Source organism: Mustela lutreola, chromosome X (genome assembly GCF_030435805.1).
Source record: "Mustela lutreola isolate mMusLut2 chromosome X, mMusLut2.pri, whole genome shotgun sequence".
NCBI classification, from domain to species: Eukaryota; Metazoa; Chordata; class Mammalia; order Carnivora; family Mustelidae; genus Mustela; species Mustela lutreola.
Window position 1 is genome coordinate 54,281,983 of NC_081308.1, and position 25,084 is coordinate 54,307,066.

General features: G+C 41.7%; 1 protein-coding gene across 3 annotated transcripts; it reads left to right on the forward strand.

Annotated features, from left to right (window-relative positions):
* The first annotated feature begins 275 nt into the window (after nucleotides 1-275).
* On the forward strand, nucleotides 276-24,610 carry LOC131821737 (conserved oligomeric Golgi complex subunit 2-like). 3 transcript variants are annotated; one of them, XM_059158024.1, is made up of 4 exons: nucleotides 281-579; nucleotides 20,407-20,568; nucleotides 21,707-21,769; nucleotides 23,981-24,610. In XM_059158024.1, exons 1-4 carry the CDS (start codon nucleotides 508-510, stop codon nucleotides 24,002-24,004), a joined length of 321 nt encoding a protein of 106 aa, XP_059014007.1. In that variant the 5' UTR covers nucleotides 281-507; the 3' UTR covers nucleotides 24,005-24,610. The 3 variants fall into 3 exon arrangements, with proteins under 3 accessions (XP_059014006.1, XP_059014007.1, XP_059014008.1); XM_059158023.1 differs by lacking the exon at nucleotides 23,981-24,610 and having other exon boundaries at nucleotides 276-579; nucleotides 21,707-21,939; XM_059158025.1 differs by lacking the exon at nucleotides 21,707-21,769 and having other exon boundaries at nucleotides 284-579.
* The last annotated feature ends 474 nt before the right edge of the window (nucleotides 24,611-25,084 follow it).

The window sequence follows — 25,084 nt, forward strand, 5'->3', positions numbered from 1 at the left end:
GACACCGGGATGCGCCCCCCACTCTGGACAACCGGCCGCAGAAGTAAAGGGCCAGCATCCCGCCACAGCTATGCTTCCCGCGGGACAATCTCGGGAGAAGGTCCTGGAAGAGGCTCGCAGGCCGGTTTTCCGAGGGAAACGGCGAGGTGGGGAGGGAGCGCCCATGACCCTCCCCGCCCTCCCCTCTCCCGCTCACCCGGCCGCACAGGCGACAGGACTGTTCCAAAGAAACGTACTCGGGGTTGTAGTGTCGCCCTCCGCCACACGGGGCTGGATCACCTGCTGGCTCGGCGGCATCGGTCCGGGCTCCTCTCTTGGTGGAGGCAGGCGGAGGCGCGCCTGCGGCGTCCTCTTTCATTGGCCGCGGCGAGGGCGCTGCCATGTTGGAGGAAGCGGTGCCTTCTGTGAGGTGGAAACGCCGTGGCTTCACCCATAGCGTTGGGGAGCGCAGCCTCCTACCTTTCCTTCTCGCTGGAGTGTTGGTGCTGAGAGGCGGCGGCCGGCGGGATGGAGAGAAGTAGGATGAACCTGCCCAAGGGGCTGGACACGCTCTGCTTCGACAAGGACGAGTTCATGAAGGTGCGCGCCTGGTCTCTGCTCCCCGGAGCCGGGCCGTGTGTGGCCTGCCCTCCTTGGCCCTCCGGGGCCTCTCCTCGGGCTTCTCCTGCGGGCTTCCTGGGCCGTCCCCGCCCCGGAGGGGTCCTCGGCCGGGACCTCACTGCACTTCGCAGTGAGTCTCTTGGCCTCGGGTGGGCTAGGTGCAGCCTGAAGAAAGCACTCCTGTGAAATCGTACACATTGAATGAAAAGGCCTGAAAGTTCAGGGCAAGTGGTTTTGAGCTAAACGTAAAAGCCCCGGACCCGTAGGATCCGCCTCTGGTACCGTGCGGCACAGTCAGACCGCCGCTCCCCCGGCCTGACAGAAGTCTCCCAGTGCCTTGTGCCTAGAAGCTCAGCGACTGTGCGTTGAACACATCTCTGAACGCACGTACTTACCAGAAATCGGGTCAAAAAGGCACTTAACCTAACGTTTATGCCTGACTTTCGTCTTAAGCTCCCGGAATGAGAAATCTGAAAGACTGTACTGTCCTTACTGGTTCTGGTCCAGTACTACAAAGCATACCAAGCTCCTTTTCTAAAGTTGCCCTACTTCTCTTGGTGAGGTCAGCCTGAAGCTGGCAGCAGATAACTGTAGGACATAAACTTACAGAATAGAAATTTAAACTGAAAAGACTTTACTGACAGGAAAGGTTCATCAGACATAGCCTTGAAAATGTGCCAAGGTTTGAATCAGAGCCAGGAGGAGCTTTATCTGTTTTCTGTATCCCTCTGGGTCTGTACTTAAACTATCAAAACGTATATGTTTAATTTCTAAGGATTGGGATTTAGTAGCTGGGTTCAGTGTTAAAAAGTTTTGGCTCTGTAGGTACCTAGAATTCTGAAAAGAGTTTGAATTTCTTACTTTTTTATGGCTTCAAGTCATAATATGTTTTTTTCTTTTTTGGGTTAACCAGCTAGTTCCTTTTTGATACTTGCATTCAGATCACATCTCCCAAACTCTGGTTTTAAAAGTGCTTATGTCTGGATCCTCTGCGGTGTGGCCATATCATTTTTAATATGTAGGGATGTCTAGATGAAGGTATATTGTACTCTTGTTCTTGTATGGTGATGTTAAGCCACTGTAATAAAAGGTGTAAATTGAATGGAGTGTCTGAAGGAGAGCACAGAGTGAATTCTCTGATCCAGAAACCTTTTTTTAACGAAGGACACGTGATGAGGAGAGAGGTCATTGGAAGAAGAAAAGCACACACACAGACTTAAAGAATCTCAAAGCACAGAAGTCTCTTTAGCTTGTCTGTCTTTGGACTTCGTCAGACTTTCTTTGGGCCTAACACTAGCATTTTCTCACACTTCCTAGCCCCGCCGTCTTTCTCACTCTGAGCTGACAGAATGCCTTTGGTCAAAGCAGCTTCGGAAAATAGAAATCTCAAAATAGCAGTTCTAAAGTAGGACTTAGAGGTAGGGAGAGAGCAAACTGGGAAAGTGGCTAGAATGCCAGCAATTCCATATTCTTTCAAGGCTCTGAAATTTCTGAATATAATGTACAATTTGTAGTGTTAATGAACGTGACCCCTTCATACATAGAAGAAAAATACATGGAACAGCTGTTCTGTGTAAAGTGGTATTGATCTTCTATGTGGGAGCTGGAGATAAAGGTTATTTGCAATTTGTGTTTCCGTCAGAGAGATGTTTTGTTAAGTTACAGTTCCGAGGCAGAAATGAGTGGAGAGCTTGCTGTCGGGGTTGTATTTCTACATAGGTGTCTTGTTTGGCACATTTTGGAATGAGACTGGGATGGTAGAAAGGGAGATGGGGTGGGGCTGCGGGTTGCACCTTGGACACTGCATACGTTGAGGGGTCCACGTTGATGCAGTCTTCACGGTAGAGCTGCAGTCAGGTTTACAGCAGGAAGTTGCATGGTCATATCTGTTGAGTTCGAGCTGACTGGTGGCAGGAGACTACTTAAAAAGTCATGTTTAGGGGCGCCTGGGTGGCTCAGTGGGTTAAGCCGCTGCCTTCGGCTCAGGTCATGATCTCAGGGTCCTGGGATCGAGTCCCGCATCGGGCTCTCTGCTCAGCAGGGAGCCTGCTTCCCTCTCTCTCTCTCTCTCTCTCTGCCTGCCTCTCCATCTACTTGTGATTTCTCTCTGTCAAATAAATAAATAAAATCTTTTAAAAAAAAAGTCATGTTTATGAGATCTAATGAGAAATAGAACGGGAAAGGTATGCAAAAGAGGTAGGTGATCAAAGTGCAGGAATGGCAGATGGGGAAGGGTCACCTGGGGCAGAGGCACTGGCAACATCATACTTTGTCGGCTTAGAAATACGAAAATCCTTTGGGTTGACAGCCAACTAATAGATGAGCAGGACATAAGGTATTGGTAGTAGGGGGAGAAAGTGGCATAACAGATAAATTAGACCATTTACATGGGTGTGCTATTGACATCACATGTAGCCTTCCTCTTCCATCTCAACATATGACTTCATCTCCAGTCGTACAGAAAAATTAGCAGCCATCCCACGGGACCTCCTCCATCCTGCTGATCATGATCCCATTCTTGTATTTGTCCCCTTCTCCTCCTCGCCTGGTACGGGGAGGGGCTCTCCTTCCTCCTCGGGTTCAGTCTCCACTCTGGCTAAGAGTCCATGCCCTCCTGCCCTTCCAGGAGCCTGCAAGGATCCTCTCCCCTGCACTCCTTCCCATCACGCGCTCCTGTTTGATCCTTTCCCACTTGAATGCCCCACCTCTACGTATTGCCCTGTCAGTGTCGCACATCACAGCCAGTGCTCAGGGGTTGACTTGACTTTCCCACCTTCCACCCTTCAGGCCCTGTCATTCCACTAAAGAGTTCTTACCAAAACTGTTTCTAAGTCAGCGCACCTGACCTTTCTCTGTCTCCTTACTCGACATCGCAGTAGACCAAATGCTCTGCATTGCTTCCTGTCTTTCTTCTACCTCTCTGATGTGTCTCCTGTGCAAAGTCATGCTCCTGGTAGCCACTGAATGCTAATTATGGGCTCAGCCACGTGTTCCTTTCTTTCCCTAGATGACCTTTTGTGCAGCTTCATGACCACCTGTCAGCAGGTAAGGCAGATTCCTGTCTCTGGCCCACACGCCTCCTGAGCACCAGTTCTGTGTATTGGACTTGCTGACCTTTCTTCTCGGATGTGTCTGTGGCCCCTCAGACTCATCAGGTTCAAGACGGAATTCATGAGCACCTCCTCCACTGAAAACCACCTTTCTTATTCTATTGCCTCTCTCGGTAAACACTTCATCCGTTTAGCCTGGAGTCGGGAAACCAGAAGTCAACTCCTACTCTGTCACCTTTCCAAAATCTAGTCTGTCACACCAAGTCCTGTGGATTTCGCTTCCTAAACCTCTTGAACCCATATACTTCTTTCCATCTCTTCTCATACCTTTGCAGTGCGCCCTTGCCATCACACCGTAGAAGCTTCTCACCCAGTCTCCATGCGCCTTCCTTGTCTTTCTGGCCCCTGGTCTACACTGCAGGCTAGCCACTCTTGTCAGAATGCGGATGTGATCTTGTATGTACCAGGTGACTGGTCAGTCCACCGGCTCTTGAAAAACCATTTTCCCACGCACTCGAACGTATTTCAAAGAGAATCAGTCCCCCATGGGGTAGTTTTCCTTGGTAGACAGTTTGTTTCTGCGCTGAGCCAGTCTGCCTCCTTCGAACTTCTCTGTGTCAGTTCCTCTCTGGAACCTGTGGCTTCGTTGGCACCCCAGGTAGGCACATGATGACCTTTTCCATGAGAAGTAAAGGCAGGAGCCCTCTGGATGGTGAATGTATGTACCCTCATGTTCCATAGGTAAAAGAACCGTGTGTGTGGGTGGGGGGGATAAGTCCTTGAGGCTCCTCCCTGTTCTAATTGGGTGAACTGGGAATTTTGAGACAGGAAGCAGGTCCTGTGTGTCCTTGTTTGCAGGGAGCATGCATTCTGATGGACAAAACGGAAAAGGGGAAGAATGAGCAGCTGCTCAGATCTGTTTGTACTGTGCTGGCTGATTAGCTGTGACCTGCAGATGTGGGTCCCATCCTCGGCTCTGCTCTCTGCCTGCTTATGTCTGACTTGGGGCAAATCACTCGCCTCCGGCCTTCTGTTTGCTTGTTAGTATAATGAGGTGGTGCTTATCTATGTGATCTTTGCCGGCTCCTCTGAAAAGACTCTAGTCCATCCTGGCTTGCAGATAAGGAAACTGAGGCCTGAGGTGTGATGACTTCCTTTAAAGCCACACAGCTAGTTGGGGCCAATCACAGGCCAGATCTCCTGACCCCCACACATCAGTCCTTGGAAATCCTACTGTAATATGTTCCTTTCCAGAGGCCACAGGTGGGAACTGAGGGAAGTGGGACAATCAGAACATTAAGAATAGCGCAGAAGATGGCACAATGTCCGCATGCCTTGGCACCTGCATTTTACCAATAGGGCCACCTCTTACCTTAGAAGAAGTTCCCACAGGGCTGGTGATCTGGATGCCTGGCCTGGAGCTTAGCTACAGTAAACGGGACCAGAGGGATGTGATGGCTGTTTGAGGTGGACTTTGTTGACGGTGGCTGGGGATAGCAGCTGACAGAGGAGGAAGAGGGAAGAGTGACAGACAGCAGATAGCCGCAGGCCCGCAGGTCAGCCACTGTTGCCCAGGGTCGCCCATCCCCAGGAGCCGTCTTCGTATCACAGGAGCTGAGTCCTTACCCTGTGGGTTCTTAGTTCGATGTCACGTCTTGATGACAAGATTCCATTCTCTTCCACATCAGTTTGAGACAGATATCTTAATGAAATTCTAATTAGCCAAATATGGAATATAAGCCTGCAACTCATTTTATAGAGAAATTTTCTTATGTGAACTACTTTCCCTGATGATAGAGGAGTTGTGACGATGTAACATCAGATAAAGTTTATCTGATTGGCACTTGTAAGAAGGGTTCCCGGCAAAAAAGAACTGTTTTTTCTGTTGTTGTTGTCCTCCCTTTTGATCTTTCCTTTCCATTACTTTTTTTTTTTTTTTTTTTTTTTTGGTCTTGTGAGCGGTCATCTGATTTATAAAAAGATGCAACAAAAAGTAAAATGGTACAAGATAATCAGTTTCAAAACATAAAAAAGTGAGTGTCTTTAGCCATAGCTCAGAACAGAGGAACTGGGTAAGGAGAATTGCTTGTATGAACTGGCAACAGGAAAAGTTGGTAAAGGAGAGCTGAGGAACTCTATTAAGATATAGGAGTGAGGGGCTCCGTCATCATCTGGCATTCACTCAGTGTCGTCTATATGGTTAGAGATGTCCATGATCGGAACTCCAGCAATCTTCTGGGTCTGGGTCAGCTGATGCCACAGTGTAACACTCTGAATTACTTCCATACTGAGCAGTCATCTGCATAGTTTGTCTTGTGTGTACGTGGTAATTGTTTGAATCTTGGCTCTTTCGCAATCCTTAGAGCCTCTTGATACTTTCACCCCGGTTTCTCAGTTTCAGCCATTACTCAGTCAGTTGTACAACTGGTACACTTGGCACACAGCCCGTCCATCATTGACCGGTCAAGTTTGGCCTAAATAGAAAAGTTGATAAAGTCGGTACCAACCAGGATGTGGTAAGTCGGCCCAGCTGTGTGTTTATATTGGAAAAAGCAGGAGGGATGTTGGGGGACTTCTCTTTCCTTGAGTGCATGGGATCCTTCTTTTCTTTCTTTTTAGGTTTTAATCTGTCCTTCTCTCAGAGAAGGATCTCAGAGCTAAGCATTTGCTTCCCGGTCACATACTTGCTTGCTTTCTCTTGCTTCCCCATGTTCACACCATGCCCATTTCTCCTTGCTTTTGATTTTCTGATTCACTCTTTGTAGTACCATAAAACTTATTTAAATAAAATGTTGGCCTACTAAGTTATTGATTATTAGTAAGTTCTTTGTTCAAAATTTGAAAGCAAGAAGTATTATGTAAATATATATTTTTGTTATTTAAATAGTCTTACAACATTTAGCATCAAATTTCTTGAAACATTTAAACAAATTAATCACAAACTAGGGCTTGGGCTTTTTCTTTTCTTTTTCTTTTTTTTTTTTTTTTTTAAGTAATCTCTACACCCAACATGGGACTTGAACTCACAACCCTGAGATCAAGACCTGCACGCTCCAGTGACTGAACGAGCCAGGTGCCCTTTCGGCTTTTTGTTTTTAAGTTCCTCAGGTGAGTGGGTGCTTTAGTGGCTCAGAGAGTTAAGCTTCTGCCTTCAGCTCAGGTCATGGTCTCAGGGTCCTGGGATCGAGCCCTGCATGGGACACTCTGCTCAGCATGGAGCATTATTCCCTCCCTCTCTGCCTACTTGTGATCTCTCTCTCTGTGTCAAATAAATAAAATCTTAAAAAAAAAAAGTTCCTTAAGTGATTCTAATGTGTGACCAATGTTGAGAACTCTAGCACTGGATAATTCCTTTAAATAGCTCAAGAAATTAATTTTGAAAAGCGAACTAAAAGCCTACATAGATTATGATTGGTGTTAAATTGAGGGGAAAAAAGAGATAAAGAGAAGAAATCAGCTGGAACAGAGTGTAATTAGGTACTCAAATATTTGTTAGATGGATAAATACATTTACGGAATGTAGGGTTTTTTTTTTTTTTGTCTCTTCATAAATATGTCAAATGGGTATATAAATTCAACAAAGGAGTTTGATATAAAATTGATTAAAATGTTAGAACAGAAGTTTTTTAGAATTTCAGTGTTACTATTTCATGATGCTTTTAAGATGATCTCTCTGTAGATGGTGGGAAGATCTTGTTAGCATATGTTTTTAATTTCTCAAGCTTGAATAATTTAGTCACTGAACAAACATTTAGAATGAGTTTTGGGAGACACAAGTCCTAGATTATGTCCCCACCTAGCTGGGGCAGAGATTTGAGAGCAGGGGCTGGAGGGAAGAGCTCCAAGGACATTTTTGTATACATGCTGATACCTTGGGCGGGAACACTCTTCCAACACTTCCTGTGGGTAGCTCCTTTGTGTCATTTGGATCTCAACTCATTGTTCTATATTTCCTGGTTCATCCAAGTTTAAATACATTCCATTTGTCACTCAGACCTTTACTGTGTCCTGATTTCTTTTTAGCTGTGATCACTATTCATTAATCACTATTTGATCACTGTTCATTAATATAATGTTTGTTTACATATTTATTTTCTCATTTCTGCATTAGAATATCTGCTCCTTAAAAGCAGAGACCTTGTCTTTTCTTTTCATGTCTGTGTCCCCAGGTCTTAGAGCAGAGCTGGAGTTGCATGATCAATATTTGAGGAATATTTATGGGATATACAGGGACATTTATTCATCTCTGTTGTCCATTGTTTTCAAGAATGGTTGGAAATACACACATACGTGAGCTCACACAAACTTTCTATGTCTTTCAACCCCTATGTAGTGTGCAGATTAGTGCTTAACTATTTTGGTTTTTTGTCTCCCTGAAATGGGACATGTTTCAGGGCAGAGCTCATAAATTTCATATGCCCTCTTAGTACTTCTCATCATTACAGAGTGATGGTTCTGGGGGATTCTGCTTCTCGTGGAGATAGTATATAGTGATTTTATAAGTCCATGTATCTGGGAAGGAGTGTTTTACTTCTTGGCAGCTTAGAGAACTTCAATCTTTCCACATTCCATGTAATTTTCATAGCATTAAAGCTACTAATTTCAGATTATTGGTAAGTTTTAAATGATTAATTCCCAGGTTACTTTGAATTAGTCTTTGTTTGCCATCCCTGATTGCAGCTAGTTAGTAAAGTAGCTAAACTTTTAAACTCTACTTGGTTTTAATTTTGAGTGATGTCACTGCTTCTCTTATGGTTAATGGTTCTTAATTACCTGCAGCTTGTCTGGTTTGCTCTTTTATTTTCCTGTGTTCCAACACCTCTTGTGATCTCCCAACTTCTGGCCTTTTGGGGGATTTGTACTTTAACTGGGTTCATATAGGAAATACCCCTGAGTACAAAGAGAAGATATTTTTCTTCTAACTACACTATCTCCTATTATTAATGTATTACATTGTTGTGGTACATGTGTTACAACTGATAAACCACCAGCATTGATACAGTATTAATTAAAATCCATGGTTTACATTAAGGTTCACTCCTCTTTCTATAGTTCTGTGGGTTTTGACAAATGTATAATGTTATTTACCTACTGTTGGTATCTTACAGCCTAGTTTCATTGCCTTGAAAACCCCTGTACCTCATCTATTTGTTTCTTCTCCTCTCTCTGCACCCTCCTCCCTCACCCCTCAGCCCGAGATCTTTTTACTGTCTAGAGTTTTACCTTTTCAGAGGCACCTGGCTGGCTTAGTTGCTAGGGCATCTGACTCTTGATCTCGGGGTTGTGAGTTCTAGCCACCACATTGGGTATAGAGATGACCTAAAAAATAAATAAAAATAAAAATGTTGGTTAATTTTTACCTTTTCCAGAATTTCATAGAGTTGGAATCATATAGTATTTAGCCTTTGAGACTGGTCTTTCACTTAGCAATATGCATTTAAGGTTCTTCGAAGTCTTGTGGCTTAATAATTCATCTTTTAATTGTCGAATAATCCATTGTGTGGGTGTGGCACAGTGTACCTGTTCACCTACTGAAGGAGATTTGGATTGCTTCCAAGTTTTGGCACTTCAGAGAATAAAGCTGCTGTAAACATCCGTGTGCAGGTTTTTGTGTGGACACTAGTTTTAAGCTCTTTGGGGTAAATACAAAGGAGCACAATTACTGATCTTACAGTGAGAATGTGTGTAGTTCTGTGAGAAACTGCCAAGCTGTCTCACACAGTGCCTCCCATTTTGCATTCTGACCAAACAGTGAATGAGAGTTTGGTTGTCCCACATCCTTGCTAGCATTTGGTATTACTAGTGCTTTGGATTTTTTATATTCTACGTGATACATAATAGTACCTTGTTTAAATTTGCAATTTCTTAATGACATACAAAGTTGAGCATCTTTTCAGATCCTATTTTTTTCTTTTTTAAAGATTCTATTTATTTATTAACAGCACAAGCACATGGAGAGGTCGCAGCAGGCAGCGGGAGAGGGAAAAAAGCAGGCTCCTCGCTGAGCCGGGGGCCCAGTGTGGGGTTCAGTCCCACGACCTGAGCTAAAGGCAGATGCTTAACTGACTGGGTTTCCCAGCCACCGCTCTTTTCACATTTTTAAATTAGGTTTGATTTCTTGTTGCTACTAAGACATCTTTATATTATATTTCTTATTTTAAGTCCTTTACCATGGATGTGTTTTGCAGATATTTTCTCTACTCTGTGACTGGTCTTTTCATTCTCTCTCTCTCTCGTTTTTTTTTTTTTTTTAAGATTTTATTTATTTGTCAAAGAGAGAGCGAGTGAGAGCGAGCACAGGCAGACAGAGTGGAAGGCAGAATCAGAGGGAGAAGCGGGCTCCCTGCGGAGCAAGGATCCCGATGTGGGACTCGATCCCAGGATGTTGGGATCATGACCTGAGCCGAAGGCAGCTGCTTAACCAACTGAGCCACCCAGGCGTCCCGTCTTTTCATTCTCTTAACAGTGTCTTTTACGGAGAAGTTTAATTTTAACAAAGTCCCTCTCATCAATTTTTTTTCTTTCGTAGATCATGCTTTTGGTTTTATATCTGAAAAGTTATTGCCAAATCCAAGGATCCCTACATTTTTTCTTCTGTCATCTTTAAGAAGTTTTGCATTTTACGTTTAGGTTTTGTGAAAGGTGTGAAAAGTTTGTTTTTATTCTTTTCATTTGTTTGTTTTTTCTTATCAATGTGCCATTGTTCGGTTCCATTTGTTGAAGACTGTCCTTGCCATTGAGTTGCCTTTGCCTGTGTGTGTGGATGTTTTTCTGGGCTCTCCATTCTGTTCCAAGCACCTGTCTCTTTTGCCAGGCATCTTCTGTCTTAATCACTATAGCTTTAATAGTAAGTCTTGAGATTGGGTGGTGGCAATCCTCAATTTCCTTTTTTTCCCCGCTCTTTAATATTTTGTTGACTACTCTGGGACTCTTGGTTTTCCAGTTTTCCATCCAAATTTTAGAGTCAACATGTTGGTATCCACAGAATAACTTCCTGGCATTTTGATTGGTATTGCATTGAGTCTGTCGATCATTTTGGGAAGAACAGACCTCTTAACAGTATTGAGTGTTCTTACCCAAGATTATGGACTTTCTTTCCACTTCACATCTTACCTTGCTTGTTATCTTTCATCAGAATTTTATACTTTTTCTCATATAGATCTTGTGCATATTTCGTTAGATTTGCACCTAAGTATTAATTTTTTTTGGTATGCTAATGTAAATGGTCTTGTGTTTTAACTTCAAATTCCACTTGTACATTGCTGGTATATACGAAAACAATTGACTTTTTAAATTGTTTAATTAAAATTCAATCTCGTTAACATATAGTGTACTTTTAGTTTCATGGTTAGAATTTCGTGATTCATTGGTTGCATACAACACCCAGAGCTCATCCCAACAAGTGCCCTCCTTAATACCCCTCACCCAGTTACCCCAATGTTCCCCTCTCCAGTAACCCTCAGTTTGTTTCCTGTAGTTAAGTCTCTTGTGATTTGCCTCCCTGTCTGTTTCTATTTTTCCTTCCCTTCTCCTGTATTCATCTGTTGTTTCTTAAGTTCCACATGTGACTGAAACTATATGGTATTTGTCTTCCTCTAGTTCCATCCATTTCCTTGCAAATGGCAAGATTTTGTTCTTTTTGATGGCTGAGTAATGTGTGTGTGTGTGTGTGTGTGTGTGTGTACACCACATCTTCTTTATCCATTCATCTGTTGATGGACATCTGGGCTCTTTCAATAGTTTGACTATAAACATTGGGGTGCTTTTGGCCCTTCAAATAACTTTGTGTACTTTGGATAAACATCTAATAGGGCAATTGCTAAGTCGTTGGGTTGTTACATTTTTAACTTTTAGAGGAGCCTCCATACTGTTTTCCAGAGTTGCATTCCCACCAACAGTGTAGGAGGATTCCCATTTCTCCACATCCTCGCCAACATCTGTTGTTTCTTGACTTGTTAATTTTAGCCATTTTGACTGATGTAAGGTGGTGTCTCATTGTGGGTTTTTTTTTTTTTCAAGATTTTATTTATTTATTTGATAGAGAGAAATCACAAGTAGATGGAGAGGCAGACAGAGAGAGAGGGGAAGCAGGCTCCCTGCTGAGCAGAGAGCCCAATGCGGGACTCGACCCCAGGACCCTGAGATCATGACCTGAGCCGAAGGCAGCGGCTCAACGCACTGAGCCACCCAGGAGCCCTCATTGTGGTTTTGATTTGTATTTCCCTGATGCTGAGTGATGTGGAGCCCTTTTTAATGTGTCTGTTGGCCATTTGGATGTTTTCTTTGGTATATTCATGTCTTCTGTCCATTTCTTGACTGGATTTTTTTTGTTTTTTGGATGTTGAGTTTGATAAATTCTTTATAAATTTTGAATACTGGCCCTTTGTCTGATACATCATTGGAAAGCAATTGACTTCTGTATTTTAACTGTGTATCGTGCAGTCTTGCTATAATCACTTGACTAGTTTCAGGAGGGTGTGGGTGTGGGGTGTGAAGTCTTTGTATTTTCTGTAGACAGTCATGTCATCTGTGAACAAAGTTTTATTCTTTCCCAGGTTGTATACCTTTTGTTTCCTTTTCTTACCTTATTTCATTAGTTTTGCCTTCCAGTATAGTATTGAATACTAGTAGTAGGATGGACATCCTTGCCTTGATTCCCTGTCTTCTATTTTCTCAGTATTAATATCATGTTAGCTGTGGATTTTTGGAGACATTCTTTATCAAGTTGAGGAAGTCCTCCTATTCCTAGTTTCCTGAGGGTTAATAATGAAGAGGTGTGGATTTTGTTAAATGTTTTCTTTCCTCCCTTCATTGATATGATCATGTGATTTTTTTTTCTGTTGATATGATGGATCACATTGATTTTCTAATGTTGAACATTTTCTAATGTTGCATTCCTGGAATAAATCCTACATGATCCTGGTGTATAATTTTTTAATATAGTGTTTGCTTTTATTTGCTAATTTTTGTTGAAGATTTTGTGTCTGTGTTCATGAGAGATACTAGTTTGTAGTTTCTTTTCTTGTAGTATTGGTTTTGGTGTCAGGGTAATAATGATCTCCTAGAATGATTTAGGAAGTATTCCTTGTAGTTTTACTTTCTGGAAGAGATTTTAGAGAATTGTGTAGTATTCCATAAATGTTTGGTTGAATTTACAGTGATTGGGATTGTTAGCAGTAGCCCTCCCTTCTTTCATCTGATATTAGTAATTTATGTCTTCTACCTTTTTTTCTTTGTTTGCCTGGCTAAGGGTGTATCTGTTTTATTGATGTTTTCAAAGAAACAGACTTGGGGTTTATTGATTAAAAAAAAAATTCCTGGTTTTAATTACATTGATTTCTGCTCTAATTTTTATTTTTTTCTACTTCCTTTAGGGTTTTTTTATGATTCTTTTTGACACAGAGAGAGTCAGTGAGAGAGGGAATAAAGGCAGGAGGAATGGGAGAGGGAGAAGCAGCCTCCCTGAGCAGGAAGCTCTGATGCAGGGCTCTGTCCCAGGACCCTAGGACCATGTCCTGAGCCAAAGGCAGATGATTAACCAACTGAACCACCCAGGAGCCCCTTCTTACTTTAGATTTGATTTTGTTGTTGTTGCCTAAAATGGAAGCTTAGATTATTGTCTTTAATCTTTTTTTTTCTAATATTTGCATTCAGTACTATATTTTCCCTTTAAGCAGCATTCCACACATTTTGCTACATTGTATTTTGTTGAGACTGGTCTCCTGTCATTTAGAAGTGTGTCATTTAATCTCCATGTATTTTGGACTTCTTCAGCTATCTTCTGTTACTGATTTTTAATTCCATTGTGGTCTGAGAACATACTTGGTATAATTTTTATTTTTAAAAATTTGTTGTCTTTTGTGGCCCAGAATTATTCTGTCTTGATGAGTGTTCCATATGAGCTTAAGAAGAATGTGTGTTGCACTATTACTGGGCGAAATTGTCTGTGTACGTCTGTTGTACGGTAATTGATGGTGGTGTTGAGTGTGCCATGTCTGGACTGAATGTCCACATCTGTCATATCCTTGTTGCCCTGCTGCTGGATCGGCCCATTACTGATGGAGAAGTGTTGAAGTCACCAGCTGTGATAATGCAATTGTTTATTTCTCCCTGCAGTTCTGTTAGGTTGTGTCTCACCTGTGTTGATCAGGCACACATACGTTAAGGATAATTGTGTCTTCTTGGTCAGTCGATTTCTTTATCATTATGTAATGCTGCTCTTTATGCCTGATAATTTTCCTTCTCTGAAATCTGCTTTGTCTGAAATTCATGTAGCTACTCCATTGTTCCTGTGATTAGTGTTACTTTGGATTTTTTTTAATGTATTCTAGCATTTAACTTGTTGATATTTAAGTTGTTTCATTTTTCATCAAAATATAATTCACAAAGCATAATAGTTGCCATTTGAAAGTGTACTCTTCTCTGGTTTTTAGTATATTTACTGTGTATATGGTACATACGTCACTTCTGTCTAATTCCAGAATGCTTCCATCACCCGAAAAATAAACCTCTTGGTTCCAATTCTCCCCTCCCCTTATTCCCTGGCAATCATGAATCTACTTTCTGTTTTTATGGATTTGCCTTTTCTGGAACATCTCCTATCAGTGGAATTGTATAACACGTGACCTTTTGTGTCTGGCTTCCTTTAACCTGAGAGTAGAATGTTTTCAGACTTCACTCGTGTTGTAGCATGTAACAGTTTATTCCTTTTTATGGTTGTGTAAGAGGCTCTTCCACATTTTATGTATCCATTCATCAGTTGATGGACGTTGGGTATATACTCATTTGGCTGTTACGAGCAGCGCTGCTGTGCCCATTCATGTACAGTTTGTGGCAGGAACATCTGTTGTCAGTTCTGTCGGTGTCATACCCCTAGACATAGAACTGCTGGGTAATTGTACGTGTGTAACTTCTTGAGGAGCTACCGAGCTGTTTGCTGCCTTAGCCACACTATTTTACATTCTCACCGACAATACAGGAGGTTTCCAGCTTCTCCGCCTTCTTGCCAGCACTTTTCTTCTTCTTTTTTTTTTCCTTTTCTTTTTCTTATTTTACCATAGTTGTCCTAGTGGGTGTGACGTGGCATCTGCATGTGCTTTTGATTCGCATTTCCCCAATGACTAAGGATGTCGAACATCCCGACATGTGCTCTTGACCGTCTGTGTATCATCTTTGGAGAAATGTCTATTCAAAAGTCTTTGGCTTGTTTTTAAATTAGGTTATTTGTCTTTTTGTTGTTGGGTTCTAAGAGTATATTTGCATATTCTGGTTATTAGGTCCTTGTCAGACAAATGATTTGCAGATACTCTCTCCCATTCTGTGGGTTGTCTTTTCACGTTCTCCGTAGTGTCCTTTGACACACGAAAGTTTTTATTTTGATCAAGTTCAGCTTATCTAATATTTCTTATTGCTTTGTGTATCATGTCTAAAAAAGCTTTGCCCGATCCCAAGTCATACAGATTTTCACCTGTTTTCTCTGAGTGTTACAGTTTTTACTCTTACATTTAAATCTTTGATCCATTTTGAGTTATATTTTTGTGTATGTGTGACGTTGCTGTTCCAAGTTCATCCTTTTGCATGTAGATATTCATTTGTCCCAGTAGTAGGCACTCAAAAAGACTGTTTTTCCCCCCATTAAATGGTCTTGGCATCCTTGTGAAAAATCAGTTGACCATAAATGTATGGGTTGTAAATACTTTCTTTTTGAATACTTGGGAAATCTACACTATAAAGTAAAACCATTCCTAAAGTAGTAAAACCATTCTTGGTTAAGTGAAATGGGTCTCTATTATGGCACTGTGAGTTTGGGTTTGCTTTTCACAGCAAACGCTGCCTAACCCAGTATTCACAGATGTTCTGAGTTATTTAGTCATGTGTTATGCAACTTTTGTTTATCTGAGAACAAATGCATAAATGGTGAGTTGAGTACTAATATTACCTAATAGCATTTGTTCACTGAGGTTAAGTTATATGATTTATTTATTTATTTATTTATTTAAGATTTTATTTGAGAGTGAGAGAGTGCGGGAGCAGGAGGAAGGGACAGAGGGAGAAGCAGGCTCCTTGCTCAGCAGAGCGCCTGATGTGGAACTCAAACCCAAGAGACTGGGATCATGACCTGAGCCAAAGGCAGATGCTTAACCAACTGAGCCACATAGGCACCCCAGTTATACAATTTAGAATGCCATCATGAAGTTCAAGAACTTCAACAATGTGTAACTGAGGCAGGGAAAGTGATCGACCTAAAGGTATACAGTTGGTGAGTAGGATGGCCAGGATTATGAACCAAGACCCCCTTCCGTGATGTACTACCTAACTATGATGTAAGGTCTGAGATGGTCTCAGGAGAGAAAGGTCCAGGCTAATTTGGTCACCAGTGTAAGAAGCAGGTGGCTTTCTGTAGATGACTGTGAAATTACGGTTTGGTATGAAGTCCTTCTCTCTGACACTAGCAGGGTCAGTCTTTGGTTGATTAACTAAGAAAGTCAGTTTAAACAAGTACTCTTAGGGAATGGTATATACAGTTTTTAGCATTTTATTTGGAAAAAATATATGTACATTTATTCTCCATTGAAACAGTGCCAGATCTTTTCTTTGGAAACTGGCCTGCAGATTAGATTTCTGAGTTATCACAGCACTTGGGTCGCTTAATAGGTTAGGCATCTACCTTCGGTTCAGGTCATGACCTCAGGGTCCTGGGATAGAGTCCCGCATTGGGCTCCCTGTTCAGCAGGGAATCTCCTTCTCCCATTGCCCCTTTCCCTGCTCATACTGTCTGTCTGTGTCTCAAATAAATAAAAAGAATCTTTTTTAAAAAAGCTTTCTATGTTGTCTTTTTTTGCATTCAGTTTCAGTTTCTTTAACTGAATTGAGTGAGAATCCTGTGATCACTCCCTTCCTGCCTGGTACGTGGTCATCTCACCCATACCTAACTTAGCAAAAATTTTCTTATTGATTTCTTTGTATCAAATCTTTCCAAAATAGCTCTGTTAGTTTTCAAAAGAATAGTGATTTTTTTTTGCAGTCATATTTTGTTGGTTTACATAGTGTTTAATGAAGCTATATAATTACGAAGTAAGTGTAGGTGTCCTTAACTAGTTTGGGAATCATCACATTTGATTCTTGCTGACTAAACAGGTCATGGAGTAGCAGAGTCACAGGGGAAGTAGATAGTAATTTATTGCCTCTAAGCATATAAGCCTACCGGGGTATCACAGTATTGTAAAGGGGAAACACAGGATAGCTAATCCTGTGAGACCAATACTTGGAAATAGGTTATGAAAGATTTGGAACATCTGTTCAATGGGACACTCAGCATGCACATAAAATATTAATAGAAATGTATGTGTTTTACGTAAAGACATTCAAGTTATATTTTTAGATGGGAAATTTTTTTTAATAGAATGGTTTTTTATTTTTTATTTTTTAATTTTTTTTAAGATTTTATTTATTTATTTGACAGAGAGAGAGAGAGGTCAGGCAGAGAGAGGGGGAAAAGTAGGGGAAAAGTAGGCTCCCGGCGGAGCAGAGAGCCTGATGTGAGGCTTAATCTCAGGGCCCTGAGATATGACCTGAGCCGAAGGCAGAGGCTTAACCCACTGAGCCACCCAGGTGCCCGTAGATGGGAAATAGTTTAGAAGAGCATGAATATTTGTGTGTGTGTGTATGTTTACACACATACATAGAGAAGGTCTGGGGTTTCCATTCAAGATGGTGGCATAGGAGGATCTTGAACTCATCTCTTCTATGAAATACACACTGAATCTATAGCTCCATATGGAAAAATTTCCTGTGGAAAAAACCCTACAACTAGCTGAGTGACTCCTACACATTAGGTGAGTAAGGAAAAAAACCTATGTTGAATTAAGAATCACTCTTGCCATAAACCCCACCCCTGGTACAGCGACCTGGAATTGAGAGGGTACTCACAACCCCAGGCTTCTCCCTGAGGAGTAAAGGCTTTGAGCCCCACTTCTGGCACCCCAACTTTCAAGATGTACATCTCAGAGACAAGACTCCAAAACATCCAGCTTTGAAAGCCATCAGAGCTTGCACCCATGAGACCCACAAGGCTATAGCAAACTGAGAAAGAGTTCTTAAAGCAGTCGCGCGAGTAGACTGACCCACCCTGGAACTCAGCACAGAAGCAGCAGACTGAAATGCGTTCAGATTTCTGTGAAAGAGGCCCATTTGCTTATCTTAAAGCCCTGAGGGGCAGGCATCTCATTTAACATGGATCTAGGAGCCTAGTAAGGTATTCTCCAAAGATGGAGCTGATGGGTACCATCTTTGCGCTGTCCCTCTGCCTCGCTTCTGCTTTCTGGTATCTCCTGGAAAGGAGCTTGAATGCTCGTATGATGCCCCGAGGTTTGCAGTTGCTACCCAGGGTATACCTCTAGATCACCTGGCTCTAGCGGCCAGCAAGACTCACACTCACAGTAGTGAGTATCACAGTATTTACAACAACCAAGACTTGGAAATAACTAAAGTGTCCACCAACGGGGTGAATGGATAAAGAAAATGTGTGTGTATACGATGGAATATTACTCAACCATAAAAAGAAGGAAGTCTTGCCATTTGCAACACCATGGATGGACCTTGAGGATATTGTGCTGAGTGAAATAAGTCAGACAGAGAAAGAGAAATACTGTATGATCTCCCTCACATGTGGAATCTAAAAAACAAAACAAAATGAAGTCATAGAGAACAGATTGGTGGTTGCCAGAGGCGAGGTTGTGGAGGAAATAGATGAAGGGTCCAGTGGTATAAACTTCCAGTTAATAATATAAGCCCTGGGGATGTAATGTACATCATAGTGACTGTAGTAAATAATACTGTGTATTATTGTATATTTATTTTATTATTTTTTATTAGAAATATGTATTATTAGCCCCAGGGTTACAGGTCTGTGGATTGTCAGGCTTACACACTTCCCAGCACTCACCATAGTACATACCTTCCCCAATGTCCACAACCCCACCACGCTCTCCCTACACCCCTCCCCCCAGCAACCCTCAGTTTGTTTTGTGAGATTAAGAGTCTCTTATGGTTTGTCTCCCTCCCAATCCAATCTTTTTTTTTAAAGATTTTATTTATTTATTGGACAGACAGAGATCACAAGTAGGCATAGAGGCAGGCAGAGAGAGAGGAGGAAGCAGGCTCCCCGCTGAGCAGAGAGCCTGATGTGGGGCTCCATCCCAGGACCCTGGGATCATGACCTGAGCCAAAGGCAGAGGCTTTAACCCACTGAGCCACCCAGGTGCCCCCCTCCCAATCCAATCTTGTTTCATTTTTTTTCCTTCCCTACCCCCACACCTCCCACTGTGCCTCTCAAATTCCTCATATCAGGGAGATGGTCTGATAATTATCTTTCTCTGATTATTTCACTCAGCATACTCTCTAGTTCCATCCACATCACTGCACATGGCAAGATTTCATTTCTTTTGATGGCTGCATAGTATATTATATATATATATATATATATATATATATATATATATGTATATGTATATTTTAAGATTTTATTTATTTATTTGACAGAGATCACAAGTAGGAAGAGAGGCAGGCAGAGAGAGAGGAGGAAACAGGCTCCCTGCTGAGGAGAGAACCTGATGTGGGGCTCGATCCCAGGACCCTGGAATCATGACCTGAGCCAAAGGCAGAGGCCTTAACTCACTGAGCTACCCAGGTGCCCTATATTATTATATATTTAAAGTTGCTAAAGCTTAAGAGTTCTTAGCACAAGAAAAAAATGTGTATGTTTGGTGATGGATGTTAACTAGTCTTAGGGTGATCATTTCACAACAGATAAAAATATGGAATTTTTATGTTGTACGCCTGAAACTAACATGTGTCCATTATATGTCAGTTTCTTTAAAAAGTAATTGATATTTATTTTTTTTTAAATTATTTACTTATTTGTCAGAGATCACAAGTAGGCAGAGAGGCAGGCAGAGAGAGAGACAGGGAAGCAGGCTCCCTGCTGAGTAGAAAGCCCAATGCGGGGTTTGAACCCATAACCCTGGGATCATGACCTGAGCTAAAGACAGAGGCCTTAACCCACTGAACCAGCCAGGCACCCCAAAAGTAATTTATGTTTTAAAGAGAAAGACTAGGGCACCTGGGTGGCTCAGTCAGTTAAGCGTCTGCCTTCGGTTGAGGTCTTGATTTCAGGGTCTTGGAATGAACCCTGGCATCAGGCTCCCAGCTCAGCAGAGAGCCGGCTTCTCCCTCTGCCCCTTCTCCCACTTGTTCTCTCAGTCTCTCTCTCTCAAATAAATAAAATCTTAAAAAAAAAAAAGTAAAGGGAAAGACCAAAACAAAGTCTGGAAGAATGTGAATCGCTGTGCTAAATAGTGAAGAAAAATAAACATTAACAGTGCTTAACTGCAGAGCATTAGAGAGTGGATGATTTTTTTTTCTCTCTTACATAAGTATTTCTTGGTTGGTTGAAAGTTTGACAGTGAACATTTGTTACTTTTAAAATTAAGAAGAAAAAGCTGTTTCTATTTTAAGAAGAGCCTCTTTGAAATGTATAATTAAAAGAAATAAAATACCTGTAGAGTTAGGCAACAGGAGAGAATGGTCTTGGTGAGGGGCCCCCTTTCCCATAATCTTAGGAAGTGAGCAGACCCCCTGATGTCCCTGTGTGTGTTCCCCTGCAGTAAACGTCCTCTTATTCTTTCTCTGATCTTATTTTTCTATGTAAAATGTGGTATCATTGCAATCATTTTTTTCTTTCTGGTTTGATTTTCAGGAAGATTTTGACGTCGATCACTTTGTGTCTGACTATAGGAAGCATGTCCAGCTGGAGGAACTAAGAGGAGATCTGGAACTCTACTATAAACTTCTTAAAATAGCCATGGTGGAGCTCATCAACAAGGATTATGCAGATTTTGTCAACCTTTCCACAAACTTGGTAAACCTGAAATTCACAAGTCCTACACACACACACACACACACACACACACACACACACACACACTTTCTCTCTCCTTCATATTTATTAAAAGGGCAGAGTTTTTAGAAACCTTTCAGTTGATTACCCCACCAACCCCACCAGAAACTTGAAGAAATTACCAATTTCATTAATAAAAGAACTAAACTTTTTGGAATACATTTTTTTGTTTGTTTTAGTTTTTATTCATTTAAGGTTGCTCTAGTTAGATTATGTTTCAAATTCATTAGTCAACAGTGAAAAGTAAAGGATGATAATACCCAAGGGGTTGTTTTATTAGTTGCTAAGTGATTACCCTGAAGTCTTCCTTGATTTAGACTAATTTGTAGGAGCAAATGTCCACCACTCTTGCAATGTTTAATTTACTCCCAGGTATATGTTAGCCAGAGCTAGGTTGAGGGAACATTGGCCAATATTGATATTTTAAAAGTTTGGTTTTATAACAATATAAGAATGATTTGCAGTGAGCTTATCAATTGTTTGTAAAAGCCGTTTAGAAATGTTGGATTTTGTTACTTGGCAGAAAAGTCTCCTTGTTGATGCTTCATTTTGTTTTAAATCTGTTTGTCCAGAGAAGCACAGAAAGTTGCAGCTCCGTGGGAATTTCAAGAAGCATTAAAATTAATGATGCACATTTGCTTTTGGGAAATATACCACTAAGATAAATATCCCAATAGGATTAAAAACCTAGAAAATTTTACTTCTGTTTAATTTCTATTTTTCTCAAGGCTTATAATAATGTTTAAGAGAAACGTAGCCCGTCAGACTTTCACATCAGCTGGCTGAGTATCATCACCTTCTGTGAAAATTTTTCACATTCATTTAAAATGTCATCTAAAGGCAAATTGTTCTTAAGGAAACTTTCGTTTCTCATGACTTCCCTTATTTTTATAGTTTCATGTATTTCAACAGATTTTTTTCATATTCTATGAAGAACATTAATGGCCAAATAACACTTCTGTTGTTTAGCTAGTTATATAGCAAAATACGGTTGGGCCAAAAAAAATAATTTAAATCTGGTACTGCTTTGATTGTTAAATAGATACGTCATTATTACTCCTTATCGTGATGTGTTTGTGCCAACCTGGTTTTGCTTTAGGTTGGCATGGACAAAGCCCTCAATCAACTTTCTGTGCCTTTGGGACAGTTACGAGAAGTTCTGGTAAGTCCCAAATTAATGAAAACAGTCTGCTGTGATGCCTGTTGTCCTCGTCGGCTTTTCTCTAAGAATTCTATTCATCTGTTAGTTTGGTGGTACTGGTGGTTGTATTTTAACGGTTCATGATTATAATATTCACCTTCAGAAGAGTTGTAAATGATCTTGTTTTTGCATATGCTAAAAACCTAAAAAAAATGTTCGATTTGAAGAAGACATATTCTCAGAGTAGACAACCTTAAAATGTCAGGGGAGAAGAAGCGTATTTCCAAATTCAACGTATTAATGCCACTTTGGTCATATGTAAGTGGTTTCTAACTTACGAATGACTTGTATTTTAACAGTTTGTAATCTTGTAAATATCCCCCCCCCCCACGTAATCTACATGTGGTTAGGTTCCTGGGCTGATCTACAAAAACTGTGTAATCCCTAATGGAACTGAAGGATAATATAAATAAAATGTAATACTTAATAAATGTTACATTTGCATGTTCTCTCAGAAAAATCTCTGTTGTGGGAATGGGACTCCCCACCTCTAAGCCATTGGGAATAGGAACTCCACCTGGGTGAACAGTGGAGGAGGAGTTGTGGCATCACTTCTAACAGAAATCTGTGCTGCCCTGTCTCCCCCCCCCCCCCGTCTGTGTCTGGTGCCCTGACTTCCGGCCTCTGTCCGTTCTGATGCCCTGTCGTAAACTTGTCATAAACGACACCATCCTTCCTTGTGTGTCTCCTCTAGCTTGAGTGGCCTCGTGCATCCCTCCCCTAAGACAGTGCCTGCATCCTAGAGAGAATATAAGGAGACCATAATTTAAGGGAAGACACAATACATGGTTAGAACCAAGAAAAATGCAGAGTAACGGAAATATCAGTGCTGAGAAGCCTAGGGGAGGGGCAGGCAGGAAAGAGTTCGTGAAAGAGGTAAAAATCTTGAGTTGTGCCTTGAGGTAGCCAATACTTTCCATGGTTTATGTCTCATTTGAATTTTACAAAATCTTGTTAAAGGTACTTTTCCTTGGAATGGAAGGGATTTTCGTGGTCTGCTGTTGGATTCCACACCAGACGCTGAGGGGCTCTCCCACTGCCTCCTTGGTGTGCCTCTTCCTCCCAGGGCCTCATAGTGGTGTTGTTTCCCAAGCCTAGCCTTCCTTTGGCCTCCCACTCTTCTCTCGAACCCTCTCCCCGGAGGCAGATTTGCTCTACTCAAACAGGCTCCCTTCCCGCCTCACCCCCTGCCATCACCGTATCCCCTCCCTTTTCCATGGCCTGTCTTTATGGCCACTTTGGTCCTGCTCAGCCACAGGCCTGACCTGCCTTTCTGGTCCCATCTCTGAAGCTGTTCTGTGAGATTCTCAGACCACTGAGGGATACGACTATATCTGTCTTCATTGTATCCCTGTGGGCTGCCACAATACTGACGTCCAGGAGGTGTTTCATAATGTTGATGGAGTGAATTAATTCACCTTCCTGTGGAATTTTTGTGATATGCCTACTTCATTCTAGTTGTTTCTGTTAACCTTTATTTTGGCCCTAATTCCTAATTATCTCTTTATTCATTAGCTTCTGGACATGTTTCTCTACCTCTGCGCTCTGCCTTTTTCTGGTCTTCTGTTCTTCATTCTTGATTCCTGGTATTTCCATACCCACATTTCATCATCATGCATCAGCGCTTTGACATTCTCCCGTTCTCCAAAATATGCAGAATCTAAAGACCTCATCTCAGTGAAGTTGGCCCTCCATTCCTATTTCTGCTTCTCTCCAGAAGGAAGCCTGCAGTGCACATGGCTGTGTGCCTGTCTGCCCCTGCCCCTGAGTGTGTCTGCACTTATATCTGCTCCCCATTCCCTCCCCATCTCGGCAGCTGTGTACACATGGCTTTCAGTGTCCGATTCGAGCCCCGTCGCATTTCCTGACTCTCCTGTACTTTGCTTCATATTATCTGTTCTCCATTCTATGCCCCCTCATCCCCATAACTTTCACTGTATATGTGTCATTCTTCTTCTGGCCATGCGACCCTGCCTTCGTGTCATTATGCCCCCAGATAATGAGTTCCCTCAACAGTAACTGTGTCTGGTATATCTTTTTTTTTTTTTTTGTCAATATCTGCATAGTACTGGTGCACAGGTATTAAGTTCTGTGGAATTGAATGAGATGTAGGAACTTGATAATGTGACAAAACAATGTCTGTAATACGTTTTCTTTATTATTCTTTTAAAGAGTCTCAGGTCATCTGTCAGTTAAGGAATTCGGGCAGTAGATGAACGAATGTGTAAACAAGAGGACATAAGGAAGAAAAACATACCCTCCAGTAGATTTCTTATGCTGCATGCCAGTTGAAGCCTTCTCCTCTTGTCTTCGCGAACTTGTCAGCACTATTCAGCTTTTTTTCAAAGCTCTCACGCATGTGCATTTTATGCATTATGTCACGTTATCTACCTGAAATAATAAGACAGAATTTTAGAGGTACCCACACGATCTCAAGATCACCCACTTTTTCCAGAACAAGAAACAGTGATAACTGTTGTCGGTGCAGCGCTTGACAGGTAACGACTGTATAAATTGTCAGCGGCCCTGTAAAGAAAATAGGCCTATATTAGAGACTAGGGGAGAAGTGGGCTTTCCAAAGCAAACTCAGGATTCTGCCATAGGTTTGTTGTTATTTTCTGATCCTGTGTTCTTTATGTTCTGGTGTTCACTTTAATTTTTTCGATTCCCAGTAGTTAGCATGCGGTGTTGGCTTAGTTTCAGGTGTGTGAGACAGGCAACGGCTCTGTACATCTGAGGGCTCACCCCGGGAGTGTGCCCCTTAGTGCTATCTCCAGTTTCAAGTGTCCCCGATGTCATTCATGATCATGTGCCCCGATGTAGGGGCACAGCGGGCATTGGGAGTCTGGGCTTCTGACTCTCGCCTGCTGCTCTGTACAATGTTTTCTATGTGTATTATTAGCATATTTGTTAAAATCTCAGTGGGGAGAAAGCCTGTTTGAGGGACCTTCTGTTTAATTCGCCTCTGGATCTCCTCACAGCTTTTATCCAAAGAATGCTTGTCATGCGCTTCCAGACAAAACAGTAAGCTTTATGAGAGCAGGGTGTATTTCTTGCTTTATTTTCTCGTGTCCCCCCTCCTCCCCCACCCCCCGTCGGAATGAATGTCGAGCTCCCAGCGGTGTTCAGTAACTATTTATTGAATGGATGACTTTGTATTTTTTGTTCTTTTAGGATGAGAGTTTTCATAATGTTCCTCAACCTCTTTGATAATATTTGTAGTGTAAAAGGTCTTTAATGATTTGGTGCTTGGGTATATAGGTATATGCACATGTA